Source organism: Parambassis ranga, chromosome 7, assembly GCF_900634625.1.
Source record: "Parambassis ranga chromosome 7, fParRan2.1, whole genome shotgun sequence".
In the NCBI taxonomy this organism is placed as follows: Eukaryota; Metazoa; Chordata; class Actinopteri; family Ambassidae; genus Parambassis; species Parambassis ranga.
In genome coordinates, this window is record NC_041028.1 from 22,567,059 (window position 1) to 22,594,166 (window position 27,108).

Here is a 27,108-nt window from a genome sequence, read left to right on the forward strand (position 1 = left end):
GGACAGTTTGATGATAGTAGTCCTTTTTGCTATGCTGGACAGCTTAACTCTAAGACACAACTTGTGAGCTGGTGATGTGTTTCTCCTCATGTGTGCGACCTCTCCCCACCTAAAAACCTGTTGAATCCTGTCCCGAGACACAGAGCTAAACACATCTGACTGCTGTGGGTCCTGCGATGTTTTAAAAGTGCCAGGACAGCTAAAGTTATATATATATATATATAAAAAAAGCTTTTTTTTTGTTTGTTTGTTCATTTTTTCCTCCCGTCTAATCAGAGATTTAGGTGCAACTCACTAATGAACATTTGATAATAATACCTGCTATCAATTTAGTTGCTATGGAGCAATTTAAAGATTTTTTTTGTAATGCACTGTGTAAAAGGTCAGCTTCCATGCAGCACACTACTCCTAACACTCATGTCATATTAAAGCAGACAAATGAAGTTTGGGTGGACCGGGAAGCAACTACGAGTCGATCCTCACTGAAGCTGTTTCACATGTGAACTTATTGCATGGAGAGAAAAACAGATGGTATCGGGTCATTCTTTGGCTCAGCAGGGGAAAAAACGGGCCACATAACTAGTGCTTTTTGCTAGGTAGGGCTTTAAATGACAGCAGGAGAGAACAGTGTTTTAGACAACATGCCCTCTTTTTGAAGCCCAGACACTAGTACATTCATGTCCTGTTGGAGAGGCTTCAATCTTCAGACAACAGTGTGTATCACAGTAACGTATCGCCACGTCTCCATTGGCCCCCTTTCACTCTGGAAGAAAAAGACCCCAGCACAGGAAATGTTCAGAACCCTCCTCCTCTTCTAACCTCAAGATGACTCGATCCGACTTCGCTCAGAGGGAATGTGTCACTCAGGTTAGTGGATTAAAATGACCTGAATTTTTAAAAACCAAGAATGAAAGCTTCTGCAGAAACTGCAAATCCTTCTCATGGTTTGCATGAAAGATGATATTCTCAAAAGGATTGATGCTAATAAAAATAAAAAAGTCGAAAACAAAACAGAAAACAAACATAAAATCAGTTCATCCACAAGCTTTCTCTCGTGAAATCAGAAGCACGTGCATGTCCAGAAGCATGTGATGCAAAGAAGAAGTGAGAGCTCTGCAGTTTTTGTAGCGTTGCATCATAGTCGTAGCCTACAAAAAAAAGGAGGCTGCAGGATTCAGGGAATGCAAGTTTTTGTTGCATAGCGCATGCTGCTATGCAAGTTCAACAGTTAAAAACACATAGCACTGCACACACTGGAAAGGAGGTCGGACCAAATCACAAAGAAAAACAAAAAAGAAAAGAAAAAAGAAAAGAAAAGAAAAGAGGATACTGTCTGTGGTACTTTAAACACTACACAGCATTCCTGATGTAAGAATGACGACTGACCATACACAGCATTAAAAATGCTACACAAAATGGCATCACACTGTATATACACATTGCAGGTTAGAGAAGCTCATCTTAGCCGAATGGGGTTTTTAACGGATTATATATTGTCTTCCCATTTTCACCAGAAGTTTAAATTAAACACAGCTACATGGAGAAGCAATGTGTTCCTGCACTGTCGTGATGTTATAGTTGAGTGTGTATATACTGGAATAACTGCTGTTCCTGTTTTTGTTTTTTTTTTTAATGTGTACGTCCACCCACCCCAAATGCTGGATAAAACATATTATACTGATATATTGTCTTTTTCGGTTACTAAGTTTTTATTTAGGCAAGACTGCTTGGCGCATCTGTTGGGCAAGGGATGTGTTGCTCTTAAGTCTCTGGCTATGTGCGGTGCGATTGGACGGGACAGTTCAAGCTGCCTCCAATGGCATGTCCTTGTCCAGTAATGTGACTAGATTGGCTCCACATAATTGGCTGGGTACAGTCCCTCACGGCCGTTGTCCAAACGACCTCTACACCAGCCCTGCTCGTCTTCGTCCTCGGTCTTGGTCAGCTCATCACCTGTGGAGGAAAGTGGCAAACGGTAAATGAGGTGCATATTTCATTTGTATTCAGTTAAAGACGTTTGCTTTCTCTGTGTGTGCATGGTGAATACAACAGGGCAGCAGCTGGCATAAACAAAGGGAAACAACTAGAATGAACATGCTGCATAACCATGTTCCCAGATTCATGTCCAAATTGTTGGGTTGCAGACATATGTGTCAGCATTTTAGCACATATTTTTATATTCATTCATATTTTCATATTCATATTGTTTTTATTTCCCCCTGTCCTGATACTTGCCTTTTTAATAGGTTTCTATGTAAATATGTGTGTTTTTTGTGCTTTTATACGAGATAAAACACACAGATAAAAGCCTCACATGTGATTTTTACGATCTTTTTCTTGTCTGAATTAAGTAAGTGACACATTAAACATCAACAGGCTAACGGTTGTGTTAGCCATGCTGTGATAGAACAGGAAAGTTGGCTAGTTAGTTTCTGTTACATGAACTCATGCTTTCTTTCTGATCTCTCTGAACTCTTTATGTAGACATGAATATTTTGCTTTTTTGTTGTTCTATATAGTCAGTGACATGATTATGTTCAGCCTGTGTATTATATACACACGTTTGCCAGCAAGTTTACACGCTGATCTAGAGTTGGTAGTAAATTCAACAGTGAAACATCCGAAAGTACTTTTCTTATAGCATTAGAATTAGTAAACATTGTTGTTATTAAAGGGTTTTTAGTTGCCTTACATACCCACAATGCATTTTGGTGGGTAGTACAAACTGTAAACCTTTCACATATACAGTGACTATTGATACACATGTGGATGTGCAGGAGGTAAATATGATGAAGAAACACAGCTGTGAATTTCGGACCCATTTAATTTCACTGTGTGGGCCTCTAAAGCACTTTTTCAGACCATTTCCCAAAGAGCTGGTGTTAATTGTCAGCCAGTGGCTGTAATTTGTTTTCCATGTGCCTATTATTGACTAATCACTGCTATCTGCTATAAATACTTGTTGCTTTTTGACCACCTGCCTCATTCATATGCTCCAGTTTGTCATCCTCTATGAAATCTGCAAATACTGATGATGGACAGAACCATGCAGCCTGTATCACCTGGTCACCGATGATTACCTGCTTTGAAGGTGAGCTCATCCTGTTCCTGGCCTTCGTAGTCATACAGAGCTCGCACGCGGACCCCTTTGCCGGTGCTGGAGTCATCTTCGAATGAATTCCCGTTGCCACCGTTCTCATTGCCGGAGTACGCAGCGGGCTGCTCATCATCGGACCACTCGGTCGAATAAGCTTGGTTCTTATCATAGCTGCTCACACTTAAAGGAGAAAAAAAATGCATCAGCATCAAATAAAATAAGTTTCTTTTAGTTACAGACAGAATAATTCAGAACAAATGAATGCACCACGCTTTTGTACTGACTTGTTTTTATTACTGTGCATGTGGGAATTGTAGTTTGTTATTCCCATGTGCATCATTCTGCTGCGGTGGATAGTCATTGAGCAGCTGCACCATTATACTGCTTTTACACTGTAGTAAACAATAAGTGTTGTGACTCTGTTAGGGAAGACTGAAAAAATACTCTAGGGTTTGATTTCAATGTGTTTAAATGACTAATTCCTTGAACTGACCTGCTACGGTCACCAGGTGGAGCCACATGGTCAGTGCTCGGAGTGGGTGGGGCTCCGTCTGGTTTCTTCTTCTTTGGAGGAGCGGCGGCCTGGTCTGGGTTGTATTCCTGATGAAAAAATGAACACATGAGAGCAGAATGAAGAAAAAGCAGGCAATGAAGACGTCGTGTCTCAGATGCCGTACCTCGAACGCAGGCCAGTTCATGTGCATCCCTGGGCCGTGGTTGTTGCTGAACCACTTCAGGTCCTCTTGTGTGTTTGCAGCCAAGATCGTGCGCTCCAGTTCTCTGTATATTGTGGCATAGCTGAGGGAGAGGAAAGTGGAACAAACAGTGACAATGAAAGAAGGGACACGGGTGGGGGGGGGGGGGGGGGGGGGGGGGGGATGCTGCCAATTTGGAAACAGAATCAACAGTGTAGTTCAAACTCTGGGCTGAGAGAGATCCAGTTGGGTCACGACAGGAGCGAAGTGTCTCCCTGAATATTAATGCTGGAATCCCAAACTGTGAAAGTATTTGGCCTGAATAATCTTTATCCAGGACATGACTGTTTATGTTGCCACAGTTTTTACCAAATCACAGCCAGGGCTAACTTTAAAACTGGATAAACCCGTGTCTTTAAATAAGACGTGCGATGTCTGACAAGGGACCTTCAACTGTGGTCAAATCCAGATGACACTATTCCAATGATTTTAGTTGAATGTGTGTAGTAAAGAGACTCAGACTTCTGTGAGTCTATATGGTCAAAGTATTTGGTACACAAACAGTTAACAGCTCATGTTCTCTAATGTCACTAATTGGATTGGCTTTGCTGCTTCTTACAAGAATTTGTAGGAAGAACGAAAACTCTGTCTGTTCTCTAACTTCCATTATTATAGACAGAAATGTCTACACACAGCACAGTTTTCCTGCAGTCAACATGTTGATACACAACAACAACAACAACTCAAAGGTATATAATTAAAATGGTCAGGATCAAACTTCTAGCCTGAACAATCGAAGGCTTTGCCTGAAAATCCCTCCTTCATGGCTTCTGGTTTTCATTGTTAATTGTCAGGTTAAAAAGTAGCCGAGAATATGACGAGCGTTCTCTCCAAACAGAATTCAGCTTGGCAGACACCCTATTGACTGAATCATCGGGTAATTAGTGCTGTGAGTCTGAGCGCTAATGAGGAAGAACATGTCTGGTTGAGACGTGTGTGTTGAGAATAATCAATCTGAGGCAAACTGTGCTGAGAGTGACAGACAAATCAAACCATTATCAACCTGCTTACAGTATGATGAATTGGATTAAGAACATGTACAGAGCACCCTTGCTGCATAGCAACACTCAGATCTAAGTGATGTAAGCTTGGAAACAGCATTTCGAGGCTCTCTGTCAAACGTAAATAAACTAACCTATACTACTAACTAACCTTTGGTTCTCGGTGAGGTTAAGGTGGCGTTTGATGTCCAGCAAGGCCTCCTTGAGGAAGGTCAGCCTCTTGACTTCATGCTGCTGGCACTGGTCAAACACCTGCTCCATGCTCTCCATGTATGGCGGAGTGCACTTGTTCAGGTCCTCCAGAGTCTTCTCATACTTTTCTTTAGCCTGAGAGCAGAAAAGAGAAAATGTCTTGATGTAAAACAGATCCTGGCAGTAGCTGTTTTTCTAATATCTAGTTTTTACTCTCACTCTTTTGTACATAATGAATGCAAATTATAGGCTTAAATGAAACCTATGAGGGCACTTAAGATGGCACAACAATTACTCAGTAATCTAACAGCTTGACTCTGCATATGCTGCATTCACTGCTGACGCTATTTCAACCTCAGAACATGCCCTGCTGAACTAACACACCACATCTAAAGTACCACAAACATCTTATTTCTTATATTAACTAGTGAATCTGCGATCTGCCGATACATAACCCACTCACCCTCCAAATCTATCTTAACACCTTTTCTTGAATCAGAATGTCAAAAGCCTGATCAATTAGCTCAGTCAATAGCTATGTGAAACCCTGCAGGGTCATCGATGTACAGCAGCTGTGAGAAAGAACCTGGACCAGACGGATAAGACACTTTGTGGTCTGAGTGAACAGAAGCATGCCTCACAGCTGCAGAAATAACTCCGACACATATTTGTAACAGTGCAGAATGCTGACTTCACCTTCTGCACATCCTGTTTGCATTTGTCCACCTTCTCGTGGAGTTTCTTCTGCTGGTCCGGTGTGACAGAGGCTTCGGTCTTGCCGTTGGCCTCCCGGGCAGCAGCCAGCTTCTCCTCCTTGCAGGCCATGTGGTAGCTTTTCTTAGCTGTCTCCACCTGCAGGTTCAAACATCAGCATCACAGATCACAAGGTCGGATTTGACCCATGGGGAGTGGCATCTGCTCATTTCCAAACAGGAACGAGCCTCTTTTAATGTGAAAACTGTGTGTCAAAGATAATAATTGACTCTGTCCTCACCTCCTTCAGTTTTTTGGCCCATGGTTTCTGAGCCTTCTTGAAGCCTTCCTCTGCCTCTTTGGCCTCTTTAAAGCCTCCGATCATTTGCTTATGATACGCCTCCTTCTGCCAGTTCTTCACTTTCTCCACGTCTTCATTCATCAGGTTGTTCTTTACGTCTTGGTGCAGCTCGCTCACTTTCTCCGCCTCGGTCATGACGGCCAGCCAGGCTCTCTCCACAGAGCCGTACTGTGGGCCTAAGAGTGGGGCAAAAATGATGAAATACAAACATAAAAACAATCAGGACTGAACTGTAAAGGCAGAAAAATATGACGTACATTCAGTTTGGATTGCACTCACCTTTCTCAATGAGCTGTCTCCATCTCTTGGACCAGGCTGTTAGCTGGTCACCGTAGGATTTTTCTATCTTGGCACGTTCCTGCAGGCAGGACATGAGGTCATTGCAGAGCCGATTGCCGTCATCAAATCTCTTGACCGCACGTTTGTAGTTCCCCACCTGGCAGCAAAGGGAAGGACTCGTTACAAATCACAGTGGTCACTAGTTTAAAACATATAATAAGGTTCATCTATTTATCGTCTAAATATGAATGCTTTTCCTCTTTAATGACTCAGTTCACTCATCTACCAGATTATTAACGAATAAACTGTCCTGATTGCAGCATTTAACATCTTTTTAATATTCACAATATGGAAACCTTTATTTGTAAAATAAATGCATTACCAAACAATGCTAGTCATTGTTTTTACTGCATTTTCTTTTACATCTTACCATCTTAAATAAGACCGCCTTAAAAAAGCGGTGCTAGGCCGTGTGGCTCCACCTCCTCGATGCCTGCAGGGGGCGTGAGCTCATGGTGCATGATGAAGGGAGGGTAGTGAGGGGGGTTTACTCGTGCCTGTGCATGTGTAGTTATGCAATAACATGGGCTTGTGTTTGTGTGTGTACATGGATGTGTGTGAGTGTGTGTGTGTGTGTGTGTGCATGCACAATGTGGCTGCTTTAATCCTCTTGAGTGGTGTAATGCAGCCAGACAGATTCTCAGGAATGGATGACGAGGTAGAGACAGAAATACCACCGACTGTGTGTGTGTGTAGGCTGTGCATATTGTCATATACAGCATCATGCAGACATAATTCACAGAGTCTCTTTGACATGCTTGCGAGCTGCAGAGCTGCTCTCTGATTGGTCCTGTGAGCGTGCATGCGTGGTAACTGTTTGAGAAGAGAGCTGCAGGGAAGCTGTGAGACAGGTGTTTAACCGTATGAGTTTTGGCTTGTGTGACAGATTACCAAGTCACACCACCACCACCAACAACAACAACAACACACAGGTGGTTGTGCACATAAAAACACACCTGAGCTCTTTTATTTAAATATGATCCTGCTTCTCTTCCCACTTTTTTTAAACAGAAGCTGAAACCTCAAAGCTCAGAGGATAAAGCCCTTCTCTGGCATTTAAAAACCACAAGCTAACCGTAGCCGTGGTTGCTAGTGTACAGATGCTACGGCAGGTGCGTGTGGTGAAAGGCCGCCTCAGTGCGGCTGATGACTGAGGCTCTTTGTCTGCCATGACACAAAGAAGACTCTGTACCAAGGGAATTCATTATCGGTAATTTGGTGGGTTAAAGTGCACACACACACACACACACACACTTCATCTGTGCACGTATGTCTGCAGAATTACTCTGACCATTGCCGCTTACCAAACCGAGAACCCTAAACTTTAGACTTAGACTTAGATTAAACTTTATTGATCCCTTCAGTGCGACTCCTTCAGGGAAATTAAGTTTCCAGCAGCATATAGACAGAAAAATATACAGAAATATAAATACACAGAACCTGTTTATCACGCTGCCTTTGAAGAGCTTTTGGTTTTATTATAGATGATAAATTCTAAAGCTTTTAACCCCCATGTGTTGGTGATTTAGCTTCTCTTCTGACATAATTACTTAAAAATCAATGTGCTTATTCAAAGCATCAGCTTAGATCATTTTCAGTTATGGAAAACACACTTAGAAACAAAACAAAGAGAGAGGCATTACTTGCAATTAACCATTATGATTTCATATAATAGAATTTTTATGTTATTATTATGGGCCCAGCACAGTAACTGTTGTATCTGCTCCACTGAACCACTGCTTTATGATTTATTTGATTAGATGTGAGTGTAATTCCTTTGCTTCTTGTCTTCTTTTACATCCTTTCCAATATTTTCTCTGCAGTGCTTGTTGTGGTTGAAAGTTACAGTACAAATAAACTTGACTTGCTTTGAGAGATGCATGAATTAAAAAATAAAATAAAAAACTTTTCATTCAGGTCAAACTTGAAGCATTGAGGGGGGAAATCGGCACATTCAGAGCGGAGTTCGATCAGTTATTCATTAGACGTGAAGCCACAGTGAGCACACAGGTGCTTGGCTTTGCATAAAGATTAGAAATAGTCTGTCTGCCTTTTAGCACCTCTGAAACTCACCACGTGGCAAGTTACAGCATGGTAAATGTGCACAAAAACCAAAGGATACGAGGGTGGTATCTATATTTTTCTCTAGCTCCTGGCAGGAGAGCAACAGACATTAAACTGTGCAGTCTGTAACCTTCTGTCTTGAGTATCCAACAACGTCACTGGGACATTTGCTTTGGTAAAATATCAGTTTCATGGCTTTATTGACTTGGGTGAGGGGGTGAGGGGTCGTGTTGCAGACATGATGGTGTCCTCTTTACCTCCCAGAAGCTGTCCATGGTGTCGTCAGCACCTGCACTTTCATCGTAGGAGCCAGACATTTTCCTGGATGTGGCAAAGCACTCTAAAGACTAAACCTGTCCTCTGCAGCAGAGCTGGGTTCCTCATGCACTGAAAAAGAGACAAAGACGACAACGTAGTGAGACACTACACACAGATTACAGAGACAAAGCAGCGCTGTGACTGTGCGGAGGAGAAGATTCTCCCTGGTAACCAGAGGGAACCTTTCGATGTGAGGGTTTCTATTTGAGACGTTTATAATAATGAGATAAAAATAGTTTTCTACACCACACATACAGCGCCGTGCCCTGAGGAACGAGAAGGGGGGGGCACCTTATACTGGCGCATCCTAGAAAAGACACCAAGAGAGGGAGAGAGAGAGAGAGAGAGAGAGAGAGGAGCATCCCACAGAAGCAGCTCTGACCCGGAATCTGTCCACATTCTTGTGACACATTACATCTTAGAGATGTAAGAGATGCACATTGTGTGTAAACACAGTGTACGTGCAGCCCGTGCAGAGATTTATTTATACAGCCTATTATGTTGTTAATTACTTGTCCACAGAACAAAGTCCCTCCCGGATTTTCTCGGGCATTTAAGGTGATTTATTTTTATTTGTTTGACGCGTGTTCAATATCTCACCACCATGGTGAAGAGGCTGCTTTCCTCTATATTGCTATTGAACTCTGTTTGAAGTCTAATCCATTTTGCGCTCATGACTAATGCCTTCCCCCTGACAGGAGGTCTTCATCCCTCTGCAGCAACCAGTGTGACAAATAAATGTAAAAATAATGAGGCTGTGTTAACGGACTGACATGCTTTCTTTGCTCATTAGAATCACAGAGGATCGTAGTTATGTAATTCTGCACATGGTGCAAAAATGCAACTTTTAATATTATTAACACTTTTAATTAATGCGATACGGGGCTTTTTGCATATTGCCATTAAGGAAAGGGTGGAATGAATTGATTCTCAGTGTGCACAGTCCAAATGGAGTGCTGTTTAGAGGTCAGCGCCGACAAAGGATGACTCGTGGCCATCACATATTATAAACTGAGTCAGCATTCCACACTCAGCAGCATCACGGGGAATATTTTCCTCACATATTTCCACTGTTCCTTCATCCTTCAACCTCTGTCTGCAGGCAAGAACACATGAGTTCCTGTGACATCCTTCCTTTATCCCTGGAATGAGTCATGAAAAATAGCTCCCACTAACACTTCCTTTACACACAACATGACCGTCTTTGTGTGAAAACTAAAGCCACAAGGTCAGCTCATAAAAAGGAGGAGTATATTTTTAGCAGCAGTTCCTCCACCAAGCTCAGTGTTCTCACTTAGGGGGGGTCTACTCATCAAAACATTATCAGGGGAACATTTGAAACTGGTGTGATTGATTCCAGTGTTCAGCGGCTGAGCAAGCAATCTAGCTCAGATGCTCAGAGGAGGAAAAAAAGATGCAGTGTTTTCAGAGCAGGATTTGATACAAGTGAGAAACAACAGGGTGTAAAACAACCTGACCGACCCACTGCGAACTTATCATGCACACTGTTACCACAAGGACATGTGAAACAATGTTTGTTTTCTTTGTAGCCATCATTTTTAATATATATATTATTTTTATGTATACATGTTTTAGAAAAAGTCAAATATTTTATTATTATGTTATATAAATAAAAATAAACATTTATACAGGCATAAAGCAGAATGCATGACTCCAGATCAACATGAGAACTCCCTCAGTAACTCCTCTCTAAAAAATGGGGACGTACGTGACCCCGTTCTGCCAATCCATGTGACACTGAGACGCCATGTCAGACACACTCACCACCTGCCCACAAACTGTTGTGTGTCACAACCATCACAATGAAGCGACTTCCTCATTACTGTGAATATAAGCTCCATGCTCCATAACCCTTGTCTTTTGCTGACATGTTAAAGATAAATATGATGGTACCTTGCATGCTTTTAGCTTAGCTTAGCTTAGCTTAGCTTAGAGCAGGGCTCATCAACTACATTTGTCCCAGGGTCAGGATTTTTCTCAGCAGACACTAAGATGGGCAGATGCCTTTGTGAAAAAACAAATAAATAATCTAATTGTGGATTAGCACACCTAGGACAGTGAAGAAATGTAGCTGAGGGAAAGTTTCTCTGCCAGATTTGATGACTTTGGATTAAATGGATCATCTGTGACCTGTTCACTATTAGACCAGGTGGAGAGAACTGCGTTCTCACAAATGAACTGTATCAAAACACACGAGGGGAACCGACTGTCTTCTGAAAGCAGTCTTTGGTCCTATGGAGGACAGCTTGTGCATAAGCCTGACAATAGATAAAACATGCATGTGAAACAACAACAGAAATGTTAAATGAGAGCCACCAGTTTAATGTTGACAATCACTTGCATAGAGGGAAATTTGGACTTGGCATGAATCAGTAGAATCAGTCTATAAACAGCTGGAATCTGGCCAGGCTCTGTCAAGAAAACACCTTAAACAAAGATTATTGTGGTTATTCTAATAAGTACAAGTAGCTGAAGAGTTAGCCATCTCCAGCTCCACTCTCTGTAGTTGCTAGATGGGTAAATACTGGCCTTAGCACCATGAGCAGAGCGGAGGCATCAGATGTGACCTGTTAGGTTACCAGTGTGCAGATAGCTCGACTGTTGAAAAGTTTAACATCTATTAGAAAAGTGTTCCAATCTCCAGTTGTAGTTTGCCGGTCTGTGCACAAAGTAGCCAATATGAGATGTACACACATGAAAATCAGCCTTCTTATTCAAATGTGCATGAAATTGGATGGAAGTCTACAGGTACATGTAATCTACAGGAGGGCCTAATCTACTAATGTGCTGTATCTGATTACAGGGACCTATTTATTTCAGTGCCAGACCTTCTTCTCAGTATGAACACAAACAGAGCACGAGATGGGGCCTAAAAATATCCTGAAATATATCAAAAATATGCTTGAAACATAATAAGGTCATAACATTGAGATGCAAACAGTTGATCATATGATGCAAGATGGCCTCCTGCAGCTACAAAGTTAAGCAGTCCTAAAGTAGCAGGTCTTAATCCCAGCAACACCTATTTGCCCATCAGTCAGGTCGTCCAATGAACCTTCATGACGTCAAAGCTAGTTTTCAAACCAAAATCCCAGCGCACATGATGCACGCTTTAAAAGTGTGCAGAATTCAACCAATAAAACACAATGCTGATGCTCAGAAAGCACCCGGATTACACAACGCCTTGACTGTGTGTCTCTGAACATAATCTGCAGAGAAGTAACTTTCTTGCAAGGACAGAAATAGATTATAGAAGCTAGTCTGACACTAACATAAATAGAACCATCATAGAAAAGTCACAGTTGTAGCCACGGTGTGTTGTGTGTGCGTGCCCCCCATCTAGCACAGTGCTGGTGGTAGAAGCGATCCTGCAGACGGGCTTACACTACAGTTATTGAGGTCAATCCATCTCAATGACTGTGGGCACACCTCTCATTCCCCTGTGTATGAGCAGCTAAAGATGTCATAGTAATGTAGAGTGGAGCAAAGTAGCACAGATAAGGAGATTATCGGAAAAAACCTGCACATATATGATCAAAGAAAACACCCATAATATTGACTAATTAAATAAAATGTGAAGCAACAGCCAGACTGTGCAAATAACATTGATCCATTTGGATGCATTTTCAATATGAAACCACTAACAGCCCACTCGCTGTCCAAAGCTGTCACAGCAACCCGTCTTTTACAGACGAGTCTTTGAGGAGCCTGTTGTGATCATGGAGGCAGTGTTAATCTGACATAACTGAGTCATACCATGCAAACTTCTGCACATTTTATCATAACTAATGACTCTTCCACACACACACACACACACACGCTTACCATAACTGTCTCCATCATTGCAAAATAAAATAAAAAATTAAAACAATCTTCAAATGTGACACCAAAGTCCTTGGCGGTGTGTTAATTTGCAGTCCAGAAACGTCCTTTATGGGGTAGCACTCCGATTGATAAAGGAAGTGCTGCAAATTTTATTCTCGCAGCTTTGACCTCTGTTTCCAAAGTGAACTCCGAGAGGACGATAAGTCTGACCAAACCAGCATGTCTCAGAGGCTGAGGGATAATCCCGCAGTGTGCCATTTGAATAGCTTTGGAGGAGGGGGAGGGAGCTCACCAGGAAGACGAGCAAAGAAAGGGGATGGAACGACTCAAACAAGAGTATGACTGGGAACGGAAGTATTTTACAATGTACATTATAGACTGACTGAATGATATGTCAGGATTTATTCCTTGTGCGATTACAAACACAAAGCACTTCTGAATCCTGCAGCTAACCTGATGAATGCTTTGAGAAGAGTTAACCCTAAACCAGGTGACACAAATATTCCAAATACAGTGTAAAGGTCCAGAGTTGACAAGACCTTTAAAGCACTGAATGAGAACCACAACAAACCTGTAAGCTTGTTACAGTAAGAAGCTTTCAGTCAGATGAACTAACTTTACTCCAGCAAGCTCACTGTCTCCAGTCTATCAAGCAGCGTTTTACATAGACATTGTTGCCGGCCAAAACAGTTTAAGCAGCAGCTCATGTTATTATATGAATTCCGGCTGTCTATTGACTGTGTTTGATAAGCACAGCATGTCTTCTTGGGGTACTAACTGAGCGAGAGAGGACACACAAGGAGAGACAGAGACAGAGGGAGGTCTTTCATTGAGCTATGGCAAAGAGAGGAGATGGTCACTGAGTAAGAAAAGAGAGGGAAGTGACAGGACAGAAGAGAAGGGACAGAGGCTGGGACACGGTACTGTAAGCTCAGGACATGGTATGGAGGCAGCCAGGCTGATCCTAAATAAAAGAGAGAGAGACACACGGGGCAGTTGAACACATCAGCACAGAGATGCGATTCATGTCACGGTGCAGCACAGAATAAGCAGGCTGCTGGATGTTGCCAGGAGACAGAGCTGCCTTGTGCAGACTTCACACGCTGTAACAGCTGAGGCCGTCATTAAGCCGGCCATGTGACCCACGCTTTAGACCGGAGCAAGAAGGCTGGTTCAGTGACGCAGCATCAGCTGTCCATCCCACAGTCAAGTTGTTGGACATACTGGAGTATGCGCATGCACCATGAGATGGAAACGGAAAGAAAGATGAAGACGAAGAAGGAGAGGGACACACTCCTGTAAGAAAACAATCAGAGCTTGGTAAGTAGAGGCGATAGATGGGGAACCAGTGAAGATAGAAGGTGAGGCTGGTGTTGTGTTGTCTTTACAGCTTGACGTGGAATGCCGTGAGGCCTCTGCACTGCTCGCTGGGGCATGGAGGAGGAGAGTCAAATGTGAACTGACATGTTGATCCAGACAGAAAGTCTGCAGCAGTATTTAGGGAGGAAAACAGCCCTCATTTTCTCTCCCTGCTCCTTTGGCTAACTGCTAACCTATAGCCATCAGAAGAAAGATACAGAAACAGCTGTAGGCTCCATACAGACGAAAGAAAACCAGTGAAGGAAGAGAAATGTACATCACAGGTGGTTTTCACTGTCAATAAACACTTAGTTCTTTGCAGAAATAATACGAGTCACACCACAGTCATCCTAGCATCTCTGTGAGGCTGCTGCACAGCAGTGCTTGGAGCTCATACGCTCACATGCTGATGTTTAGCAACCTGAAACAGATTAAATATTTAGTAAACACAGCTGAATGACAGAGAAATGCTGTTCAGATTGCAGGAATCTGGTCAAAAAATGCTGAAAAGTTAAATCAGAAAGCAAAATATTAAAGATGGACCGCTGGCAGAGGGGCAGAGATGTATGCATGTTTGGATTTAACTATTAAAACTGCTTGGATAGGGCAAGCATGGTTAAAAGTCATACATCTACCAGATATTTCACATTTGCTTAGTAGTTTGAGCATGTTTTCCTGGTGAGGATTTGGTGAAATACCACATCTGTGAGGGACAAACTGACTGTCTGATCGGATCGATGAGGGTGAGACCTATCTTGACTCTATAACATGCAGTGAACCACGGTCATAAAGGCCGACCTGGCTCTAATAATCTGCAGCAGCCAGGCTGTCACTGTCCTTCCAACAACAATCTCGTCAAATACCCAATAAATCATCCTCGTCCTCATAACCACAGAGCAGCCACACACTTCATTCATTAACTAATGTCTTCATTTCACTCCTGCAGCTAGATCTGAAACAGACATTCCTCTCAGCTGTGGAGGCTGCCTGTGCAGGTACAAATACAGAATGACTCAGCTATCTGATCAAGAAGGCCTCCAGTGGTGCAAAAATCCAAGTTTCTGCATCCGTTCCTGGTGGCGTGGGAGGGATTCTCTTTTGTGTTTCCCTTTTTTTTTTAATCAATATCTATTTTGTGCATTAGTGTGAGTCAGTCAGGTGTGTTATTGTTCAGCTCCCAGAATAACAGAAATCCTCAGCAGAGCATAAACATGCAAGTAACAAAAAAAAGAAACAAAAAAGGAACCTAAGGCTCATTTAATATTTTACTCCATCCATATCCGGAGGGAAAAATGTGTCCTCCACCCACACAGAGGTCAGAGGTCACGGTGAGCTGGGTCATATGGAGCTGGCAGGAGCTAAGCAGGGTGGATGGACGCTGGTGGATGGTCTGACAGCATCTATAAAACAGTATGTGCGCCTTTCAGGCTCCCACATCTGCACGAAACTGAGTTGTAGAATAACAACTAACCAAAAATGTATTTGAGAAAAACTCACTAATCAATCAAATAATAATATTTCTATATAGGAAAAACACATCCGAGTATGGAACAGTACAAAATAACCAAAATAACAAATCAAACTGACATGGGAGAATCTGAACCCTCACTTGGCTTTGAACATGTGCAAAAAAAACATTAATGAGCTTCATTCAATTCATAAAAGGATAATATAAAATAAAACAGTCAACCTATAGACCTCATTCAGGAGTTATCGCTTTGGCACAGTGCTGCATTGATCTTAAGCCAGCATGCTAACATGCTCACCATGCTAACACACTGTGTGTGTGTTCAATCTGTTTCCCAATTTAGTTAATCACAAAGTCAAGTTCTGGCTGTTGTCAGATCGCATAAAGGATGATTCAACTCATCTTTAATTAACTTTGATAACCCTCTCATTTTTGTAGCAGCCATTATTAGGGATCTTATGTCCTACACTTTGGTTTGTGCCCGACTACCTGCACAACTAATTCAGGACATTCCCACATTAGCTGCGCCACTGATTATAACTTTTTACATCCAAATGAGTATATTTATGCATTCTGTTGATGAGGATAAAAAGCGTTGGTAAATTCATTTGCCTATTGAAAGTAGGGTAGGAGATTTCATTCTGATGCACTTTTTGTTAAATTAGTGTAACTTCTCTTTACAGTCCGATAGCAACCGATTAGTTCAGCAGTTTCACATTAAAACGAAGAATATTAATCATCTGTGGAAGCTATAAAACGCTAAAAACATCAGCCATTCCTACAAGACACACCTGTGTGTATAGTTGGCTGGTTGTCACTCTCTTCCTGCTCTGCGCGCACCAGAGAGGTACGTGCATGATGGCCGAAGTCACAGACTGGTTGGGAGGCGTGGCTTCAGGGTGAACTCCGAGAGAATGGGGCATGTGTTTACTTTCAAAATCTGGCTGACTCTGACTGAGTTTTCAAAATCTCCTACCCTACCTTTAAAGCTCTCTCCCCTGAGTGTGTCATCCTACTGTACCATTGGGAGCTCACTTGTTAGCTTACTTAGCTCACACTGTCCAAAAATCAACTCTACAGACGAAACTCTGATTAAATTTGCAGGTGTGCACACACTACTGTATCGAGCTGTGGGTTGGCATGGTGCACTTCCTAAGCTGCCACTTAGGGTAACATCAGACAAAACACTAAACTTATGGATCCATGTGTGATGGGAGGTGGCTGAGTGGTATGAATGCTGAGGCAAAAGACACACCTCTGAGGGTGTTAGTGGGTTTCTTGTCCTGTGTGATCGCCTGCTGACATATATGATAGCATTAAGGTAGCACATAATGGAATGTTGGTATTAGCTTTTAGCTTGTTTTGAGCTGTGCATCATCTAATTTTGATAAATTCAACTGATTCTCACATTTCTCAGACAGAAGGCTGAAACAAGATGATGAAATTATGCAGTTAAATTCCCCCACAGGACTGAAGTGTGAGCTAATACTGTGACGCCCACCTAGTAGCCTATTGAACCATCCATGCCAGACACTGTTTGAAGACTTCAGACAAAATGGATAATGCGAGCCACAGATGGAGTGGCAGAGAGAGGAGTGACAGACAGACAGAGAGGGAAGGGGAGGGAGCGGAAGAGACTGTTTGATTGAAGGCCTCCTGGATCCATCCTCAAAAAGCTGCTGGGTGGAAACATAAATTTCACAATAGGCAGCTCGTATAAACACACATACACACACACTTGCGACTAGGTTGTGATTTAACACAGTGTCCCAAGCGCTGCTGCTGCTGCTGCAGTGGTTATGTAACTATCAAGCCTCTTGCCACAAGCCTCCTGGTGACAGTGTGGTGAAGATAGGGGGGAAAACAGCGAGGGGAGGGCAGAGAGAGAGACGGACAGGAGAAACCGAGCAGAGCCGAGGAGGGGGAGACAGACATATTGTGTGATGGCTGGTGATGAAGGAATGAACTGCAGACATGCAGCAGCAGCTGTGAGATGGAGCAGAGAGGATGGAGGCGCTGGTTCCAGTCCAGTTTCTCCTGATGTCCATGCAGGCAGGCAGACAGAGGGAGCAGAGGAAGGGAGGGAGTAAATGAGCAAGGCAGCAGTTCTTCAAACACACCAGCTTTCTGCCCTCTTATCATTTAGCTGCCAGATGCTGCTCTGAATACTGATGGGTTGTGATAAAAAGCAATGTGCATGTGCGTATGTGTAGTTTTGAGAAGTGGAGGGAGTGGGAGGTGGAGTTACAGAAAGGGTGAGTGTTCTGCAGATTATTAGAACTGCTGCAGTTTTAAATGTTATTACGCCTACAAATACTGAAACCACCACTCTCCTCTGGTTCTCTCTCTGAGGTACATGTCACATAAACATGGCTGAACAGAAAGCCTAAAGCATGTGGAAGCTACATTATTTTTTGGGAAGATGAAAAATACGTGAGACTAAATGATAATGTTAGCGTGCTAAAGCTAAAGCCGAAGCTGCAGAAGTCACTAAAACAGCATCTGACGGTTATATGAAAGCTCTTCTAGTAGCACTGTGTTCACCATATGAGTCCAGCCTGCTATCATGCACTGATTCATTGATAGATTGTGAGTCATAAAATCTGCAAAAAAATACATTTGTGAATAAATCCAGACATCCACAGAACTAGGAGAACTAGGAGAAACGTCTGAATCGGAACCTTCATAGAAACAAGCAACAAGCCTCCTTTAAAATGGGACAAACAAGCATACGAACAGGAAGCGAGAAGTGGCTGAAATAACCCGAAAAATGACAACTAACAACACCAGGCTGAGATATGTGTCCGAGTGTCCAGACTGTAATCACCTTACATCCCTATTTATATCCACCTGTAATACCCAGAGGACTGATACAGACAGACTCAAGATCTAGACCTCAAATCTGACCCGAGCTGCAAAAAATCAACAACTGCAACGCCCGACCTGGATCAGAATGAACTCGTTGACTCGACCGCCATTTATTAATGTAACACTGGTCACATTTGCCCAAGTAAAACCAATACAATCTGGAGCTTGTTAGAGAATCAGTGCAACTTCAAGTCGTTTCCAGAGAACTCTTCCACCTGGCACATGCCTCTGCCTTCCTGTAGTGTTTATTAGGAGCAGTCTTGACAACAGACGTTGCCAATTTGGCTTACAGGGAGATGGATGTTTATACCTAATTATGAGCCAAACTAATGCTGGTGGCAGCTAAATAAAGAAGGGAAAAAAACACAAGTAAGCCTGGTGTAAATGTTTCTATGAAAGATCTGAAGGCATAAACACGCCGTCAGCCTCAGATGACTTCTCCATGCGGGCACCAAGGGAAGTGGACCAAAGCTGAAGTCAGGATATTAGACAATATTTTACTAGACTACTTTTTCTGCATGGTTTTTGGACCAATTCAGTGTACTGCTACCCACAGTTACTTATGTTTGCTACAGCAAAAAGGAATCTTATCGTTTAAAATCCGCCCATGGTTTGTGTCTCCCTTTCCCAAACTGTTTCCAGAGACTTCCATGGTGGCTCAGAAACCACCAAAATCACATAAAATCAACAGTTTGATGTAGATTTCTGCAAATTTGTGCACCAAACATCAAACATGTCACTTATTTTTATAAACACTTAAAGATGCTTTTGTTTTGAAACAGTGTCTTATGATAGAGTCCAGTTATTTAGCTGTAAAAGGTGTGTGCTGTATATTTTTTCTGGCCCGGCTTTCTCTCTCAGTCCAAACTCCACAGGATCCCATGAGAAACCTTTCATAACTGAGCGATCATGTTCTGATGAGGCTTCTTGCATATACAAACAGTCTGTGCTCATCAAACAGCTGTTTTACCTCCGCCGCTGCAGTGTCATAATGCTCACAAAACAAAGACATCAAACAAGGAAAATCAATAACTACCTCTGAGGTATCACTCTTCCCTGTGAGGCAGCAGGAGCTACTCCTGGTGAGATGACAAATCAGAGATAAACTTTTCCAAAAACAAAAATAGTGAAAACTTTAACCTAGACAATGGTATTACAACCCAAGAGACTACAAAGCAGTGGGTGCAGTCTGCTGCACTAAGCCTTACTGTAAGCCTACAGTAGCATTGTCATCTTATATGTAATGTTAATCATGCATTTTAAAAACAATCCAATACAAAAGACTCAAAGACTGTCCTCCAGTCAGCCCATCCACAGACTGGGACACCCTCATGAAATATTTACACCACAGACAAAGAGCTATTAATTACCCTAAGTGTTCTACTTAGCATCAGAAATGGTTGTGGACCAAAAAAAACGGGTTTGGGCCTGTGTTGATATTTGTCTTCCAGCAAACAGGGATTCCAGCACAGAAGAAAAAAGGTGCATGAGAGCAAACAGCAGCTCACCTTCTCCACCAATGGGGAGGTCAGGTTTCCATACACCTTAGAGAGAGCTGTTGGTCCCCTGCAGGAGGTCACCTGTGCAAAGAAACACATGAGAGATGAGGGTCAGTCCTTTCAACGTCAAGCAACAGAAACCTGCTGCTCGGCACAACAAGTATCTTTACAGACAAAAGATGTTAGGAGATAAAATTGATTTTATTTTGACCCATCAAATGGGTTAGTAAACTTGGACACAGCAGGAAGTGGAATAATCACGATTATCAGCTTCCTTTGATATAACCGTACACCAGCTGCTGTTCATTATTAACACTGATGGAAGAAGAAAAACAGAATGGAGTGTTTAAGATCATTTATACTTTAAACACTGCTGCCGTCACCAACACATTTTAACGGTACACAGCCCACACACAGGGCCGCAGCCAGGGTGCGGTAATGATGGCTGCTTTTCTAAATGTTGCTTTAGTGTATAGAAAGATAGAGAAATATGAGATTTCTATGTTAATCTTTATTACTTTCATGGACTGGTGTTATCAGTGGATATAAAACAGAAGGCCCAGCTATAAGCTTATTATTATTATCTAATCTCTGTGGTTAAACCCATGAAGAGCAGCTTCATCAACACTTTTAAATCATTAATTATGCCTTAACAATAATGGTTGGTATGTGATGGGTATTAATCAAGAATGAAATAATAACTAGCTTATATTGTGCTCATATGGTCACACTGCCATCTTGTCTTTGACAGACATATTGTGCAGAATATTAATGAAGCCATGATGCATTCAGTTCAGCTTAATCCATCTTCAAATGTCTGATCTTTATTTGAATATGTCTGTTTTTTTTCAGTCATTTATGCGCACACTGATGTGTGACTGAATGTTTCTCTCTTACACAGTGTGTGTGTGTGTGTGTGTTGGATAATGGACAGAACCGCTCTGAAGCAACCCACACATCAAATGAAGCAACCTGAGGCGTGACGGCTGCGTGTGACGGTGGCCATGTCCAACTGCTTCTGACACACAAAGGAGTCACGTATAATAATGCTGAGTAATGCTCACTCTGAGACCACTTCCACCAACAGATGTTTTATTTTATATTATTATAAAATCAACTGAATAATACATTCTATTTTCAGCTTTCTGACACAGATCTTCTGTAGCTATTTACATACCTGTGTCTCTGATTTCAGCTTCATTTATAGTGCCAAATATTGACCAGACATGAATGAATACATCATCCTGCTGCCTCTAGTTTCTGCATCAACACTTCACCGCCTCACTACAAAACAAGTTCTCCAGTCAAGTAGCCATTAGAAAATCTCAGGTTTCTCCCACTGTCTCTGTCTACATATGTCCATGAGTAAACACCCCCTCTAGATCCACAATAAACATGTCAACAAACCCGCTGATGGTGATGTTTAGGCCATTCGCACACCAGTATCGATCAGAACTGATTCATGCTCGCTGGCTATAAGACTCCATTTTGAATCCTCCAAAACATCATGACACACGCTGACTTTGTGTCTGAGCCCCGGCTGCCTGATGATGATTCAGAGAAGGCAAACATGTTTGTGGTGACACCGCATGAAAAGCATCAGGTAACATGAGCCTGATTCATGCTCTTCTGTTCAGAAGTAGCACACACTTATAGGACTGTATAGTGCTCTGTATCCTTTCCATATAGAACACACATAGAGAGAGCTTATTATTCCATTAATATTTCATTAAATAAACTGATAATTAATGACATTTTACGTCAGTTAATGACCCTGAATTGTACTTTCAATGGAAACAGATTCACAAAGACACATTCAGAGTCCTTCTGTAAGTGCAAAAAGCGCCACAGATGTTTCTGATAATCTATAATGTCATAAATCTTCCGCCAAGGATAGAGTCTTTCCCCGTGTGTGTTCTCCTCTGGCTGAGAGAAATGAGACACTCCGACTGCCCTTCAGACACTCTGCTCCTACACTGCCTCTTTTTTCACACCTTGTCAGACAGCAATATCTCTTCTTTTAGCAGAGGAACAGCAGCCTTTAACCCTTTCATCAGCGAACACACACTATAGAAGGTATAAAAGAAAATAATAATCCCACTCTTTCACACGTTGTCCTCTCTACCTCACACATGATGTCACGCAAACACCGCAGACTAACAACAGCAACAACAAAAAAGGTCAACAACATGAGGAGACACCACCTCCCCTTCATGTCAGACATGCTGAAAGAGACAGAATCAGTCTAACACAACACCTATTTTGGATCTCACATCTAAAAACTGATCAGTATTCAGCGCCATCTCTTCTATTAGCACTCACTTTGTCTGCATTGTAATCAATTTAAAAAAGAAATCTGTGACCACATTTAGTCTGAAAACAAATGACTGTTGTGTGCTCAGTGAGATTAAACAGTTTTAATTGGCTAGAAATCTGTTTAGCTTGATTGTTCATGATCATCATCAGCTTAGATATTTCACATTGAAGGGGTAATTTGTAAATATATATATAAAAAGATGAGAGGATACTGCTGTTAGCATGCTAACTTCAGCAACACAATAGATGGATGCAAACGATTGGTCCAACAAGCAACCAAATACCACTGACTTAAGCTGCTTCTCATCCTTCTCATGTTAATTCATGGTCAGTTATTGTGGACATGCCTGAAAAGAAACCAAACCTAAAGGAAATGAGATTAAAAACATCAAACAATGATGCTATTAAGGGATAAAAAAAATAACCACAGATCAAGCTGGTGGCCACATGAGTCCGAGTCATAACACAATTCTATTATTAAATTGATATTTCTTCAGCAGGGGGATGCTGCTTTGACTAAACTAAAAGAAAAACTGCAAACTACAGGTACATTTCTACAAAAACAGAAGCCTAACTTTAGCACACAACCGTACAAGAACTTAGTTTCGATTCCATCTGATTATAAATATTGATTTTAATCTTTGCTGCAAGGTCCAAGTGTTTAAACACTTTACAGTCAGTGGTAAAAATGGCATTCAAAAAGACATAATTACAGAGTTGTGAAAGTGGAATTCACTCAAGGCTAAATCATCTTTGTGTGTGCTATGCAGTCACACACAAACACACACACACACACAAGTCATTGAGGGTACTACTACCACAGACAGATACATTCTTTGTGAGACTCTTTCAACTCTGTTGTGAAGAGTGAAGAGCCTCCTAATAAATAGCTAGTCGTCTTTGACTTCCCTTTCCACACTACAATTGTAGCATCATCAGTATCATCATCTCCTGCCTGCAGCTGGGCTCTCTTGGGGGCACCTTGGCTGCTGACAGACAGTGCACTCCAGCAAAGGGTGTATTCAGCACCAGGGACAGCTCCAAAAGGCGCACACACACAGGCCGACGTGTCTGTCATCAGCTGCTCATGACGTCACAAATAAACAGCTGGAGGATGTCATTAAAAACAAACACATATAACAGCCCTGGAGTCCAGGGTTTGAGGAACGTGATGCCACTAAACACATCATCATCATCACTGCATAATATAACATGTCTGCTGCCAAACGCATTATTGTGGTCATGATACTTCAGTCAGCTGAAAGCCGGGGATGCATTTCCGCTCGGGAGCAGATTTGATGAATGATTAGAGGACCACATGCACCTAATCCCATGTAGAAAGCGGGATGCTCCTCCTCTGTGGTGCTGTTGGTTTGTCGGAGAAAAACAATGACGCTAGAGTGAGAGAGAGAGAGAGAGATGGCTCCTCGCTGTGCTGTGACAACCAATTACATAACGTCAGAGCGGAGTGCTCTCATTAACATTCGCGTCCATTTCACCAAGAAATCCTCACATACACAACAGCTTTGTGTTCTGTTACGTATAAAAAAGCCATTCTGCAGATAAAGCAGTGATTATTAATGACCTCTGTGGTCGATGCAGTTCATCTTCACAGGCTTGTTTACCCATTTGGCGCATGGAGAGGCATAAAATGGCAAACCTCTCAGTGCCTTAGCCACCATCTCCATCGACTGTTTAACATGGCATCAGTGTGTCATGCCACACTGGCAATCTGAGGCCGTTTCAGCATTAGCTAAATTTTGAGGTCAAATTCAACTAAACAAACCCCCTGTATCATTTCTATCCCCGAGAGAAAACAACACAGCGAGCAAAGCGTGCGATAGTAATTCAAGGTGATGTAAGACGGTCCTCTTCATCCTTGGTGTATTTGCAAACAGCGTTATATCATGTAAAAATGACGCATGCATAATTGAAAATAGCCAAAGTGCTGCTACTACATGGCAGGTATGGCAGCAGAGAGCAGAGATCAGGCATCAGGAAAGGATGCGAGATTCCTACATGCCCGCGTTCGCCCTTTGCTAAAAAGAAAAGGATGCTCAGCTTCTCTCCTCAGTGCAGCAATGTGCCATCAACACAGAGCAGACTGACTTACCGGAGATGCTGCAGTCGCTGCTGCTCCTGCTGCTGAGGTGCACTACTCCCCAGTAGCCTCTCCTTCAGATTATTCAGTATTTCCCTTGCACTGGCAGAAGGTGACCCTGCGTTCTCTGCAAGACTCTGCATCCACTAGATCACGATGCACGCAGCAAGGGGGAGCTCCACAGCACAGGCGCGCGTCGAGGGGATGGCCCAGCGTTTCCTGTCAATGGACGACACAAACAGGCTTCAGGGAAACCAGAGAGCTGAGATGTAACTTGGAAGCAAGTTTTTTTTTATTTTAAACCCTCCTGCCAGGAGGTGCCACATGAGCTTTGGTCAATTTGGACGGATTTATGCATGCACCAACATCTGCTGGTGGGAGTGGGTCATTTTATATTATTCCATTTAAGGGTTAATTATTTTTAACCTTGATGTCGAGCCTGTGGGGAAAATGATTTTATTACAGGTGATAAAACAATTTCTAAAATATATAATATGGGCGTTGCAAAAAATGGGGAGAGCCCCAAATGTGACTTCCACTTCCCAGCCAATGAGGGGAGCGGATGGTGGGAGGAGGCGTCACTTACTTTCCTGGAAGCCACGCCCACATTGCACTACACTGCAGGGGAGGGGGGTGATGAAGAGTTTTGTCTTTTGGCAGCCTGACAGGCCTTCTGACTCATCCAACGTTTCAAGTGCACACGTAAAGCCTGCTCACCTGCTGGTATTCATGATCATTTTGAACCAGTGTCCCCTGACTGATGCAGCCTGATAATAAACAGGAACAACACGTGTGCTGGTTCACACTGAGCCACGCTCACACATTGCTGCACAACTTGTCACTAATAGAGCCCTAAACTACATAAAACATCACATACCAGTGATCTTATTTAGCACCACCCAGACTTTAATTACCTAATAATGCAAACACATTTAAACTCCCTAAATATTACATTAGTTAGAGATGTGCCTTTCTATGGATCTTAGCATTGTGAGGAAGGTGAATTCATTAAATTTCACTTGTTTTGGGTTCCATTGTGCGCTAATGATTGACCCAGCAGACAGATAATATCACATTTATACTGAGAAGTATGTCAACAAGTCAGGAGAAATGTATTTGAACAGCTACAAAATTAAACAGAAAATAAGCTCTTGTCACTCACATGAGTTTAGTGACATCTAGTGGCCTTTGACTGACAGTGCAAAACAAAACCTGCTGTGAATACATGAATGGATACAGTATAAACCCATCCCAGGGTTCCAGGAAGCCTATCCCAGCTATCAATGGGCGAGAGGCAGGGTAGACCCTGGAGAGGCTGTTAGACAGTCTGTTCAAAGCAAACATATTTGAATATATATTTTTCCTACAATTGTATGAACAAAGGTGACATGAATTTTAACCATTTTAATTTGCATTACTCACTAGAAGGGAAAGCCCGTTCATTTACCAGCAGGCTAATCACTGCAGATTAAAATTGATGTTTTAAACCATCTTAATTAGCTCGATGTGTTCTTTTAGTTCATAGTTTAAGATGTTTTTCTATGGCACAAAGCACCTGACCATAACAACAGGCCAGTGCTTGTTACAGCACTACTAGATGTAAACACTGGTAGAGCTCAGTTAAGCAGCAGCCCTCATAGTTCCACGATGCCTTCTGTGCAGTGATATGGTTCCCAGGTGGTTACAGTATAAATTTGTATTAACTTGACTTGTTGGGTACAAAAAGAAATTATCTTATTAAATATAGTGTGTCTTTGTTGATATTAACCAGAATACTTTCTATTCCTGTTAAATGTTCTGGGCCAAAAATGACTGTGAGCGAGACAAAGGATGAGGGTGACCTCACACTGGAGTCTCAATTTGGAGTCCACCACTGACAAAAACAAGCCCAGCTGTGGACAGTGATGTCACCAGTGTTTCACTGGCATGAAAACAGTCTTGTGTCCTTTCTGTCCTGCTATCAGATATTGATTAAGGATAGAATAGAATAGAATAGAATAGAGAAATGTTTGGCTTGGATGGTAGTCACGGAGCAGAATAAGGTATGCGCAGAAGGCTTCACACGTTAGCATGAACATCACATGACAACATCTGTGGAAGAGAATTATGTAACATACACATATGGTTTGGACATGTGAGTTTTCAATATAAGGTACACTATTAAATAAAATCTGAGATAAATAATGTTCTTGTGTATTTGTCCGTGTATTTAAGATGTTTAATAAAAACATTATGTCATAAAATATGTTGTTTTTTTTAATAATACTTAATACAAATGCATCAGTTCCTAACACAGAAAACAGGATAATAACAAGTTTGATTGCTGCAGTTGAAGCATTGCTTTGAATGCTGATGTGAAGCATTGCTCTGAGTTGCTGGAGAATCAGAGCAATTCAGAGCTTTGTATGCCTCTGTGTGTAAGCCTGTCACCATGGTAACAGCAGAGGAGACCTCAAAAACCACTCCAACTTTGAGAGCCTGGCATGCGGAAACGATCCGGAACTCGAAAATTCTGAAAACAAGTTTGATAGAGCAGCATCTAATGAGCGTTTTAAGACTAAACTGTCTGTAGCTAAGGCTGTAGCTTGAAATTTGTAGGAGGAGATACATTGGCAGATGACCCTCATTGAAGTGCTCTCTCATAGACTCCCATGTTAAAAATGACACCGAAATTGCATAATATTTGAAAAACTATAATTTTTTTTGAAAAAAACTTGAAGGTGACCCGGAATGTCCTCTGTGAGATGAACATATTGATAGTTGAATGGCTGAAATCGGTCAATGTATGCTGAAGATACGCTGCGCCAAAAAACATACTGAAGAATAAAAAA

The 27,108-nt window shown here is 42.1% G+C and overlaps 1 protein-coding gene across 1 annotated transcript; it reads right to left on the bottom strand.

Annotated features, from left to right (window-relative positions):
• Window positions 1–1,583: 1,583 nt before the first annotated feature.
• Window positions 1,584–24,415, bottom strand: pacsin1a (protein kinase C and casein kinase substrate in neurons 1a). Its single transcript, XM_028409874.1, has 11 exons — window positions 24,290–24,415; window positions 19,870–19,941; window positions 8,760–8,889; window positions 6,379–6,535; window positions 6,040–6,275; window positions 5,742–5,897; window positions 5,005–5,180; window positions 3,775–3,895; window positions 3,591–3,697; window positions 3,081–3,277; window positions 1,584–1,953 (listed from the first exon to the last, which is right to left on the bottom strand). Exons 3-11 carry the CDS (start codon window positions 8,817–8,819, stop codon window positions 1,844–1,846), a joined length of 1,320 nt encoding a protein of 439 aa, XP_028265675.1. The 5' UTR covers window positions 8,820–8,889; window positions 19,870–19,941; window positions 24,290–24,415; the 3' UTR covers window positions 1,584–1,843.
• Window positions 24,416–27,108: the final 2,693 nt, after the last annotated feature.

Coding starts and splice junctions, on each gene's coding strand:
- pacsin1a (XM_028409874.1), bottom strand. CDS start 8,819: ATGTCTGGCTCCTACGATGAAAGTGCAGGTGCTGACGACACCATGGAC. Junction 3,698..3,774: donor TGAACTGGCCTGCGTTCGAG/GTACGGCATCTG, acceptor TTTTTTCATCAG/GAATACAACCCAGACCAGGC. Junction 1,954..3,080: donor TGAGCTCACCTTCAAAGCAG/GTAATCATCGGT, acceptor TTTCCTCCACAG/GTGATGAGCTGACCAAGACC.